The sequence below is a fragment of the Girardinichthys multiradiatus genome, chromosome 10 (assembly GCF_021462225.1).
Source record: "Girardinichthys multiradiatus isolate DD_20200921_A chromosome 10, DD_fGirMul_XY1, whole genome shotgun sequence".
Classification (NCBI taxonomy): Eukaryota; Metazoa; Chordata; class Actinopteri; order Cyprinodontiformes; family Goodeidae; genus Girardinichthys; species Girardinichthys multiradiatus.
Window position 1 is genome coordinate 31,962,964 of NC_061803.1, and position 12,899 is coordinate 31,975,862.

General features: G+C 41.4%; 1 protein-coding gene across 3 annotated transcripts in view; it reads right to left on the reverse strand.

Moving 5' to 3' along the window:
* Positions 1-12,899, reverse strand: part of stxbp4 (syntaxin binding protein 4) — a 61,306-nt gene that overhangs the window by 22,011 nt on the left and 26,396 nt on the right. For 2 of the 3 annotated variants that reach the window (XM_047377835.1, XM_047377838.1), the window contains exons 6-13: positions 12,677-12,762; positions 11,821-11,974; positions 10,811-10,943; positions 9,175-9,281; positions 8,814-9,039; positions 8,209-8,290; positions 6,536-6,615; positions 397-493 (exon numbers count right to left, since the gene is read on the reverse strand). In XM_047377835.1, the coding sequence (XP_047233791.1) occupies positions 397-493; positions 6,536-6,615; positions 8,209-8,290; positions 8,814-9,039; positions 9,175-9,281; positions 10,811-10,943; positions 11,821-11,974; positions 12,677-12,762 (965 nt within the window). The remainder of the gene's footprint in view (positions 1-396; positions 494-6,535; positions 6,616-8,208; positions 8,291-8,813; positions 9,040-9,174; positions 9,282-10,810; positions 10,944-11,820; positions 11,975-12,676; positions 12,763-12,899) is intronic. The other variant, XM_047377837.1, reaches the window with a different exon arrangement.

Here is a 12,899-nt window from a genome sequence, read left to right on the forward strand (position 1 = left end):
TTGGAGGTCTGTAGCAATTGACTCTACAGAAAGTAGGTGACCTCTGCGCACCAGCACGTCAGCATTGGCTCCCCCTGCTCCATCAGTTTATGTGGCCTACCATTTTGTGGCTGAGGTTCTATCGTTCCCAGCATGGAATTATTTAGCATGGAACATTGATACTGCTATGAAACAACCTGTTAAAAAATATCAGTCCAATGCATAACTCCTGATGATGCAGCGTTTTGATCGAAAAGATAAACTTTAGCTTCTTTACATGGAAAAAGTGCATAAAATAAATCAGATAACAGAATCAGAGTAGAAATTTACAAACTAACTAAGTATGAAAGAACCATGAAATTCAACAGCTGAAGTTGTTTGAATCTCCTTCATGTGACTATAAAGTGATGGAAGTACCTGTGAAGGCCACCGTTCCAGTCAGATCAGCTCGTAATCTGGACCTAAGCGCCTGTCGCTGAGCATCTGTGGGCTTCAGACCGATTAGATCCAGAGCCTGAAATGCACACATACACACTAATCAATACACACAGCTGGGGGTGGTGAAAACATCGACCAGGATGATGTGCTTCACTCTGGTTCTCCTCACATGTTTTAATAGGTTTTACTGTGATCATGGTCTGAGTTCAATTAATAATTCTGTGAAATGAACTGATATTTTAAGTTTATTTGCTCTGCAAACAAACATCACAATCAAAACATATAAATTATATAAATAATATATAGTGTATATATATACAGGGGTTGGACAATGAAACTGAAACACCTGTCATTTTAGTGTGGGAGGTTTCATGGTTAAATTGGACCAGCCTGTTAGCCAGTCTTCATTGATTGCACATTGCACCAGTAAGAGCAGAGTGTGAAGGTTCAATTAGCAGGGTAAGAGCACAGTTTTGCTCAAAATATTGAAATTCACACAACATTATGGGTGACATACCAGAGTTCAAAAGAGGACAAATTGTTGGTGCACGTCTTGCTGGCGCATCTGTGACCAAGACAGCAAGTCTTTGTGATGTATCAAGAGCCACGGTATCCAGGGTAATGTCAGCATACCACCAAGAAGGACGAACCACATCCAACAGGATTAACTGTGGACGCAAGAGGAAGCTGTCTGAAAGAGATGTTCGGGTGCTAACCCGGATTGTATCCAAAAAACAGAAAACCACGGCAGCCCAAATCACGGCAGAATTAAATGTGCACTTCAACTCTCCTGTTTCCACCAGAACTGTCCGTCGGGAGCTCCACAGGGTCAATATACACGGCCGGGCTGCTATAGCCAAACCTTTGGTCACTCTTGCCAATGCCAAACGTCGGTTTCAATGGTGCAAGGAGCAGAAATCTTGGGCTGTGAACAATGTGAAACATGTATTGTTCTCTGATGAGTCCACCTTTACTGTTTTCCCCACATCCGGGAGAGTTACGGTGTGGAGAAGCCCCAAAGAAGCGTACCACCCAGACTGTTGCATGCCCAGAGTGAAGCATGGGGGTGGATCAGTGATGGTTTGGGCTGCCATATCATGGCATTCCCTTGGCCCAATACTTGTGCTAGATGGGCGTGTCACTGCCAAGGACTACCAAACCATTCTTGAGGACCATGTGCATCCAATGGTTCAAACATTGTATCCTGAAGGCGGTGCCGTGTATCAGGATGACAATGCACCAATACACACAGCAAGACTGGTGAAAGATTGGTTTGATGAACATGAAAATGAAGTTGAACATCTCCCATGGCCTGCACAGTCACCAGATCTAAATATTATTGAGCCACTTTGGGGTGTTTTGGAGGAGCGAGTCAGGAAACGTTTTCCTCCACCAGTATCACGTAGTGACATGGCCACTATCCTGCAAGAAGAATGGCCTAAAATCCCTCTGACCACTGTGCAGGACTTGTATATGTCATTCCCAAGACGAATTGACGCTGTATTGGCCAGAAAAGGAGGCCCTACACCATACTAATAAATTATTGTGGTCTAAAACCAGGTGTTTCAGTTTCATTGTCCAACCCCTGTATATACAGTACAGACCAAAAATTTGGACACACCTTCTCATTCAAAGAGTTGTCTTTATTTTCATGACTATGAATATTGTAGCTTCACACTGAAGGCATCAAAACTATGAACTAACACATGTGGAATTATATACTGAACAAAAAAGTGTGAAACAACTGAAAATATGTCTTATATTCTAGGTTCTTCAAAGTAGCCACCTTTTGCTTTGATTACTGCTCCGCACACTCTTGGCATTCTGTTGATGAGCTTCAAGAGGTAGTCACCTGAAATGGTTTTCACTTCACAGGTGTGCCCTGTCAGGTTTAATAAGTGGGATTTCAAGCCTTATAAATGGGCTTGGGACCATCAGTTGTGTTGTGCAGGAGGTGGACACAGTACACAGCTGATAGTCCTACTGAATAGACTGTTAGAATTTGTATTAAGGCAAGAAAAAAGCAGCTAAGTAAAGGAAAACAAGTGGCCATCATTACTTTAAGAAATGAAGGTCAGTCATTCCGAACAATTGAGAAAACTTTGAAAGTGTCCCCAAGTGCTGTTGCAAAAACCATCAACGCTACAAAGAAACTGGCTCACATGAGGACCGCCCCAGGAAAGGAAGACCAAGAGTCACCTCTGCTGCGGACGATAAGTTGATCCGAGTCACCAGCCTCAGAAATCGCAGGTTAACAGCAGCTCAGATTAGAGAACAGGTCAATGCCACACAGAGTTCTAGCAGCAGACACATCTCTAGAACAACTGTTAAGAGGAGACTGTGTGAATCAGGCCTTCATGGTAAAATAGCTGCTAGGAAACCACTGCTGAGGACAGAAGAGGTGAACGGATGGACTCTACATGCCTGGAGGAGGAGGTGTGATGGTGTGGGGTGCTTTGCTGGTGACACTGTTGGGGATTTATTCAAAATTGAAGGCATACTGAACCAGCATGGCTACCATAGCATCTTGCAGCGGCATGCTATTCCATCCGGTTTGCGTTTAGTTGGACCATCATTTATTTTTCAACAGGACAATGACCCCAAACACACCTCCAGGCTGTGTAAGGGCTATTTGACCAAGAAGGAGAGTGATGGGGTGCTGCGCCAGATGACCTGGCCTCCACAGTCACCAGACCTGAACCCAATGGAGATGGTTTGGGGTGAGCTGGACCACAGAGTGAAGGCAAAAGGGCCAACAAGTGCTAAGCATCTCTGGGAACTCCTTCAAGACTGTTGGAAAACCATTTCAGGTCTAATTTGCTGTCGCTGGTGATATTTTAGAGGTTCCTATGTGAAATTTCCCTGGGCTTTTTTCTTTTTGGAAAAAATTTTTATAAGCCCAAAAGATCTCAGACAATATCCCTGTCTGGGGGGACATGGGTCATTGGGTTAATCAATATGATGGAGAGAGCTTCTTTGCCCTTAAAACGAGCAAGAGCGTGGGGGTTATGCAGCTGTGCAATCTGTTCCATTTCTTCCAACAGTTTCGTCAAACTATTTAATTGATTTCTGCACTGGATTCACGAGGCAGTATGAGGTAAATATATTTAATGGCAATTTTACCCATCAAGTCCAGCAAATGGGAACAGTTTGCACTTGTTCATTTTATCAAGTCACAGTTGCTGTCTTCAGCCACAGACACAACAGATGCATTTTTTTAATTATACGTTTAATCAATCCACTTCAGTCCTTTGAGATAGTATTTTTTTATTTATACATATATTTTTTTACATTTTTACATATTGACATACAGATTTTGCAGTGTTAACACAAATGGGAGATAATTAGCAATGTTTTGGGGTAAATAAAACATTTTCCAGATTTCATTTTCCTTTAAGTCTTTCTTAGTGTTATTTAAAGTAAATAGAACGATCTGTGTCTCTTCGGCTTGTTGTGCCTTTAATTGTTTTCAATACCTTTAAAATGTCGCGTGTTATTGTTTCCCACTATGTGTTTTGACCCCAGCCATGAACCTTTTCGGAATAAATATATCGCATTAACCTACTTCCAGCTCAGCCCAGGGAGAAGAGGAGTTAGACCTGAGCAAAAACACCGTGTTCCGACATGGCAGCCTCTACCACACAAATCCCCAGCAGCACAACCGGACAGAGGGACACAGCATGTGTGAGTTGTCTCCTTGCTGGCAAAAAGGCACTCTTCAACTTGGATCCAAAAATGACTATGGTCACATAGGTCAAAGTCAAGTAATGATCTGCTGTTCAAAATAATCAGCATTCATTTATTAAGGGAGTAATAAGACAAGCAAGGCTTGACTTTCCTTTGAGGCCTACATAAGCTACAGAAGCTCCCAAAAGACGTCTCGAAGTGAAGCTGTTTTCCCCGGCCTGACAGAGAACAACGGGACCGCAGCATTGCACGCCTCCCTTGCGTGCACGTGCAGGTAGCTGCACCGCGGCCACAGAAGGAGCCGCAACGTGCCCTTGTCATACAGTTCGGCTGGTCCAACTAAACAGCCAACCCCCTCCCAGCTACTGATAGTCCCTTTGATCAGCCACAAAAGGATGACCGGACAGCTCAACTTCCCAAAATCACCTCCCATTCAGAATCCCTTATCCAAAATGGTAATGTTTAAGCAGAGAATTTAGTTAAGGATGAAATAATCTGAAATGTTTATTTCAAGAAGTTTGCTTTTTGTTGTGTTGAGAAACTCAGCTATTGAAGTGCTAGCAGACTAGCTGCTCAACTAATGAGCACCGCAGGGACTACAACAACTCCCCCAGAGAAGAGCAGGGGAGAGTCCACCACCCAGCAGCCACATCGCAGAAGCCCCAGGGAGCTGCAGCGACGAGCCCACAGGCCCCGCCAGCAGCCGTCTATGCCCAAGCAGATTCAGCCATGGACCCAGAGACCCGAGACCCCAGGACATATCAATCCCCAAGCAGAGGCCCGACAGAAGGGTCTACATGGTCCAAACTAGCCCGCCAACCAGAGCCACCACAGAATGAAATAGTTCCAACCCCATGAATTCAGCTTATGGGCAAATTCTTGTATTTTAAGAAATTGTGTGAATTTATTCCATGTGTGCGCAGAGTTTTGCTGTTCAGTAATGCCAGATGCTCACACCATCTTCTCTATTGTCCCAACACCACCTTATTGGTCTGGTGCTCATAGGACAACACTTAACATACTTAATGAAATCTTAAAATATAAATAGCAAATAAAATAATCATAACAATATTTACAACAAACGTGAAGATATCTTTTTTTTATGTACTGTAAATCTTTGTATCAGACAGCTGCAAAATCCAGTCTCCAGTGTTCATATGTTTCTGCCGGTGAAGACTGACTCTCATTGGCTGTGTTGTTTCAGAGCACTGAAAGCGTCAATCTGATTGGTGCCTTAATTAGAAATTATAATTCACTTTCACCCATCTGACTCATGATGGCGATGTTTTAGGCTCTCTCAGGTTGCTAAGACATAATCTGTTTTTGTCATGATCTGCACCTGTTTGTGTTTCTGTTGATTGCACTCACTTGATTTCTGTTAAGCCTGTTGTATTTAAATCCATATTTTCTGTTCCCTTATTGTAGGGTTGTCTGTTTGTCCAGCTGCTTTGCTGTGAATCCTGCTGTTCTAATACTCCTGCCTTTCTCGCATCACAATCATCTCTACCATCATCTATGGTCTGGCTTCATCATTATCTTCAGGTTTCCAGAGCACTGCAGCCCAGCCAGCCTCAAGTCTCCAGAGCTCTGCAGCCACTATGGATCCCAACTCCTTGTTGTCCTTATCTTCATCTGCTGTTACAGCAGTTCCTACATCCTTGGAGAAAGCAGCTCTCTGCAATAATTGTGTTTTGAGTTCTTGCAGTCTTTTAAAGGCCCCCTCTGCCAGCCCTGTTTGTGTAGTTTGGTGTTATTGGTTCTCTTATTTTTGTGTGTGTGTGTGTTGTAATGTCATGATTCGCACCTGTTTGTGTTTCTGTTTGATTGCACTCACCTGATTTCTGTTAATCTACGTTGTATACGTTGTATTTGCTGTGAATTCTACTGTTCTGTTACTCCTGGATGTTGAGTTTTGTGCCCTGTGGGTTTTCTTTATTTTATTAAATGTATGCATCCACCATCCACCTGCTCATGTCCTGCTGCCACTTTGGTCCCTCACCACCGCAAAACCGACAGTTTTAAGTCAACTTTCCATTTTAGTCGACAATTTAAGCATTTGAGCCTGTTTTCTTTTATCTTGGGACAGACATCATGTTTTGTGATAAAAGGAGAAACATGGAAAATGCAACCTACTTTGAAAGCAACATGATGATTGACAGAAATGAAGGCAGCTGAGCCTTGAAGATGGTAATCATCTCAAATTTCCAGTACTTGTTCTCTCTGAGTTTTGATTCCGTTTTCATGTGGATTCACAGAATGATGAAAAGTTTTCTGATAAAAACTCTTGATTTCACTGTTTGGATCTAAATACATGACTGCAAAGCTGTTTCTGCAGATGAGCACCCTGAACTAGATGGACCCACTGAGATGGAGCTGTTTTTTCTAAGAAGAAACAGTTTTCCTTCACATTTAAACCAGACCCCAAACTGACCTGTTCCAGTCTCTCCAATTTGAATCGACAGCTGGAACTGAGTGAACATTTCCTTTGAGGGGCCTGACTGCTCCCAGAATCTGAAACACATAAACACAGATTTTAATTTCTGTTCAGGTGGTTTTTACACTTTTACCAGAAGTTAAAATATGAGACCAACCTCAAATCTGTACAGTAAACCATCACACAGAAATAACACGTTTCTTTATTTTTAATTGCATTGTTCTCAAAGCTACAAATAAGAAAGCCATGATATAAAATGGTGACTTTTTGTTATACTGTCCTACAATTATTGATTTTCATATTGTACACTAAAAACAAATATAACAGAATGACCTGAGAAGTGAAAATTCAAAATAAAATGATGGTGATGCAGATTAACAGAAAGTGTAAAATGTTTGAGCTGGTTTTACTGGAGTGACCTTACATTATGACGTCAAAGATGAAAATCTGGATAAATTAACATATGGAGGGAGACCTCAGGATTCCTCTCACACAGAGATGTGATCGAACTTCACACCTCTGAAGCCAATCACAGCCGAGACCTCCCGCCCACATCACTTCCTCCATCCTCCTTGAACCATCTGCTTTGCTGCTAATGTAAACTCACAGTTTAGAGGCGCTCTGCTGTTCACAATCTGTCTGCATTTACAATCAGGAGGTTTTGATGAAGCCACAAACCATCACAAAAACCATCTCAGTATTTAAATGCAAGCATGGATGAATGTATGAGCTGTACTAAAGTGTGACAGCGATGGATATTGGTTTATATAGCAGAGGTCTGGAACATCAAGGTGTATCATCTGCAGGTCTAGTTGTATCTGCAGGTTTTTAGTTGCTGGACAGGTGGTTATTTAATCTGATACAAAGTCCAAAAAAGAGAATGTGCAGCTGGAATGATTCTTTCAGCTACAATCATGGAAAAAAAAAAAATATCATTTTTTATTTCTAAGGTTTTATAACTTAATAAAAATTATCTGTTTTTTTTCCTGAATGAAAAATAATTTAATCAATTCCTAAAAACAGACACCACCCTGGAATATTGCATTTCATTTATGCCAAACGTCCATTGCTTTGGTGTCCAAATAATAACATTTTTCACTCATTTGTCCAAAGAACATTATTCCTGAAGTCCTTGTAGTTGCCATCTTTCCCTCTGACAAACTTTAGTCTGACCTTAATGGTTTTCTTAGAGAGCAAAGGTTTTGTAATAATCTGAGGCTCAAGAGGCAAATTAATATATTAATATAAACACAGATACAAAGAAGATATTATATCAGGGCCAATTCAGACAGAAATAAATATGTGGTGATCAATTGTTAAAAAATACAAATCCAGCCAAGCAAGTCAGACTGGATGGAAAGTTGTATTAAATGGTACTTTACAAATATTTCAGCAATGAAAGCTAGCAGTTAGCTTTAAACCCAAAATCATCAATCTTTCGGGATTTCTTTTTCAGCTCTCAAAGTTTACACACAAACTTCAGTTTAACAGATTTTAATTCTTAGCTAGAGAGAAATAGAAGGAAACTTCCAGGTTTCAATCTAGAAACATGGGATTGTTAATATTCTAGCTCTCCTGATGAGTTTCTGTGAACCTTCCGGTTGTGTTTCCGGTGAGAGTTCTCCTCATTTAATTGGTATGAATCTTCTTTAGAGGAAACAGGAACTCACTGGGGTTTGTGTCGACGCTACTGTCACTCTGCTGTGCTGAGGACACCCCCGTCTGCTCCGTTCTGCCTGGAGAAACTCGCACCTGAAAAACATAAAATAATCCTGCTGAAGAGAAACTGTGGCAGGTCAAAGGTTGAGGTCCTCCTCAACTCAGACATAAGCTTCCAATGAGACACATACAGTATTTATCATTGACTGTTTTGCTGTAAATTACAGTAAAATGCCAAATCCTGAAAGGCTTAAAATAAAATTTTGATTTTTCTGACACAGTCCCAACTCCTGTTTTATTCCCTGTCTCTCTGTTTGCTACATTTAGGGAAGTAGGCCCTCTGCTTCTAAAAAAGCATTTAGGAATCCCATAAAACAAAGACAAGGTGACTCACCGAATCACCGAGTTAACCCGTGTTTTAAAGTCAAGCCATAGTTTTCCAAATCATTTACAACAGGTTAAATAGTTCCTAGTCTATCAATCCAGCAGCAGTTGGATCCTGTGATGAGAGTTATGTACCACCTGACCTACAGGTTTGGATCTAAATATGAAACGTTATATTGTGGTCCATCAGTTTCTGTTCATTGTGCAGCTTTAAAACTTCTGCGTCTCAGACCTGGGTGACGTTGACCGGTGGCAGCGTGTCGCAGGTGGGGTTCCTGCTGGAAGTGATCTTTGTGACCATAACTGGCTGTGGAGCCGCGGAACTCATCCCGGGGGCCTTCGTCTGGGGCCCGGCTCCACCGCCACACCCCTGCAGACAGACAGGGCTGTGGGAACCACTGCTAGAGCTTGACGACGACCTCCGTCTGATGAAGGCGATCTCTACTGTGGGGTCTGGTCTGCAACATAGCATACGGATGTGTTTAAAACCATTATTTTTCCCTAATAAGCCTCTTCGTCTCATACAGACATTTAAACATTCTGCAGATCAGATTTAATCCTCCTTAAGTCTGTCTCTTTTGTTTGTGTTGGACCTGAGTTTGGTGCGAGTCAGGGTGCTCCTGACCTCCTCGTACGTCACTCCGATCAGAGATTCCTTGTTGATGGACACCAGCTGGTCTCCCACCTGCAGCCGGCCATCCTGCAACACAGGAATTATCAGGTCCTGCTGGGTACCAGCCCACCTATGCCACTCTGAGCAAAACTTTCTGAAATGAGGTTATCATGCTGATTTTTAAAATAATAAGATGTGCATTTTTTTCCAACTACAATAATTAAATTGAAATAAATATATTAATCTGACACCTGCAATAACAATATGTACATAACATTGAATAACCGTGAGCCTGTGCAGTATCCGGCTGTCCAGCTGCCAAAATATGTGCAGAAATGTCGTAAACTAGGGCTGAAGGAATTCTGACTGAAGTGCAAACATTAAAAGAAAATTGAATAAAATTGCTCAACATTTTCTGCGGACATTACCAGCTAGCCACCAGGCTGCGACAAACAACAGCAAAATATCAGAATTTAATCTATTATTCTTATAGACCCTTATGGCCTGTCTCCTGGGGTCTCCGCAAAGTTTTCCCTGCTGTGCTGTGTTTGGAAGAATAAGAGTTTGTTTTTCACAAAACATATGCTGGTGTGGATGTGCCGAAAATCTCCGATTCTTCACATATTCTGCAGGTTCTCAGTGTGTAAAACAGAATAAATAAATCTATACCTGATGCTAATTCAAGTTAATCTTCTTCGATAAACTCCCTGCAAAAGAGACTTGCAAATATTTCCTCTGAGATCCAGATGTAGTTTTGTTCTGTGTGAATGAGAATTCATTGTTACTAATAAAATTGCTTTACTCTTGGCTTTAAGATCTGAAAGCTTAGCGCTTAGTTTAATTTTTAAGAGCTGCGTCAAGCACCTGCAGCATGGACCAGCCACAAAATTTGAAAGTAAATGGTTTTCTTCCAGGATTCTCCTTTATTTAACTTTAAACATCTTACCATCACCTCTGACCAGCTTTCCTGTTCCTGGTGATGAAAACCAGTCCCATAGCACAATGCTGCCACCACCATGTGTTATTGTGGGGATGGTGTGTTCAGGCTGATGTTCTCTGTATTCCTCCACACACTGCTTTACATGCATGCCACTCTTTCATAAAATGTATATCTGCAGCTCACCCAGAGCTACCATGGACCTCTTGGTTGCTTCTCTGATTAAAGCTTTCCATGCCCAGAGTGTAAGATTAGGTGGACAACCATGTCTTGTTGCAGTTGGTCCATCCTCTTTCCATGTTTAGATGATGGATTAAACAGTGCAATGTGTGATGTTTAAAGCTTTAGATATTCTTTTAGAACTTAATCCTGGTTTAAACTTGTCCACAGTATTATCCCTGACCTGTCTGCTGTGTTCCTGTGTCTTCATGGTACTGTTCGTTCACTAATAGTCTCTAACAAACCTCTTTATGGAACAGCTGCAGTTATACTGGGATTAGATTACACAAGGGTGGGCCGCATTTAATAATTAGGTGACCTCTGAGGGCAGTTGGTTATGCTGGATTTAATTAAAATATAAGAATAAAAGGGTCCAAAAACAAATACTTGCCAACTTTTGAGATTTCATTTTGACATTCCAGTTTTGTTATAAATAAATGTTCAGTGAAAGGACTCTGACCTTCTGGCAGTCTCCTCCAGGCACTATTTCCTGAATGAACACCATTGGTCCTTCAGCTCGGTTGGTTCCTCCCTTGACGACAAGTCCCAGGCCTGTTCCCTTGGCGACACATATCAACTGAATGACGCTGTCACTATGGGTAGAGAAGAAGAGATGATGGGATGACAGAGATTAAACTCTGAGCTCGGAGTCATCCGGAGCGCAGGCTAATCTTCATCCATCCTCTGCTTCAGAACTGCTGAAGATGCTTTTTACTATTTTTAGTTTCTGCGGGTGTTTCCATTCAGCTCAGTCACAGATGGACAGTTTATGTAACCGCAGACAAACTTTCTGGAACTGCTGAATGAACCTAAATTTCTCTAGACAGGCTGCAGCATGTGTAAAGCAAGAAAGAAGGATTTATGACTTACTTTCCTAAAGGACCAAATTGAACTTTTTAAATGTTTCTGTCAGATGCTGGCTGGGTGTGTTGCAGGAAACTGAAACAATTCCTTTAGAGAGTTGCTCGGAATCAAGAATTAATTTAAAGCTTTTCATGGAAGATTTTCAGTTGATTTTCTTAAAGCTCAGCTGAAATGTTTCTTTTCAGATAATAAGATGTTCAGAACTATCATGCAAACTAATGAATATTTAATTTGTTCTTAAATCTTGGCATTCAGAATAACATTTCTTTAAGTACACTTTTAGTAAAGGTGTAGAATCCTGTAATTATTTCTTCTCCGTCTCTAATTTTACACTAACAGCTATAGGTGGTGCAACTTGAACATAAGTAGTTACCCGTGCAGATCAGTGAAAGGGTTGAAAAAAATTACAACCAGAACCACCACCAGAGGGCAGAAGAGGTGACATAATATGTTATCAGGCAGCTCCTGAAGCATCCAACAGTCAGGATGGGGGGTCAGCAGAATGCATCATCAGGCAGCATTACAGCAATAGTAGATTAAAAGAGGGGTCACATTGTGGGTTTGGATAAAGGTATCCGCATCTGAAATCTGCTGCATCCCTCCTACCTGAAGGCGTGTACTGGCGTATGCATGGTGTATGCAGGGGTGGTGGTGTAATGTGGAGTGTGGCTGTAGGCGGTGATTCCCTCTTTAGGACTAAGAAGCTGTGGGCTCTCTGACCGGGAGGAAGAGGAGGAGGAGGCTGTGTCTGTTGGCTTCCCTGAATGGAAACAAGAGAAGAATAAAGTAGTGAGCAGCAAGAGGTGGGAGATGGAGACAAATGGAAGCAGAGGAGGAGGAGGAGGAGAAACAGGAACAACAGATAATGTTATAACAAGTGAACTTAGGAGTGGAAAATATTTAAAATCTCCCTCTTTGTTAAGATCAAACAAACTAGAAAATAGGATTTGATTCTAAAAGAGTGGGAAAGAATGGAAATAGGATCTCTAAGGAATGTAAAAAATGTCCTGATTTAAAAAAAAAGTATTTTAAAAACAAATTTAGGAAAAGTATAATGTTTCTAAAAATCAATCAGGGTAAATTATCCTGGAAACAATGAAGACATTTTAGTAAGAAGAACTTTGGATGTTTGACTGCGTAGAAAACCTTTCCAAATAACGTATTTTCAGAACATCTTCCATAGACATCTTCCACAGCCTTGTGGAAACACTAAAGCGGTGGGAAGGTTTTGGTAGGTGAGGTTGCTCTCACAGACAGAGAAATGATGATAAGGAATGCTTTTTCACTTGATTTCTTCAGGCTGTAGGGATATTTTAGGAGAAATGTGGCATAGTCTGAAAGTCAGATTCTTTGTGAAATTGAGTATTTTTGGAAGAAAAATAGTTTAAAAAACATTTCGCCAGGATGTGTGGAATGTCCAGCCGTTTTAGGAATGTTTTGAACATCGACTGCAGGTTTTTACCCGTGGACAGCTGCGTTGGGGAGATTCTTCCTGATGCTGTGACATTATTGGAGCCATACTTCTCCATCAGCTCAGCAAACTCCCTCCTGAAGGACACACAGACACATCACACTGATGGAATTTTAGCATAAATAATGAAAACAATGCATTTCTTCCCTGAACTAAAACTGCTTAATTAATGTCAAAATTACCATCTCATCAAAAGCACACACGCAATCTGTTT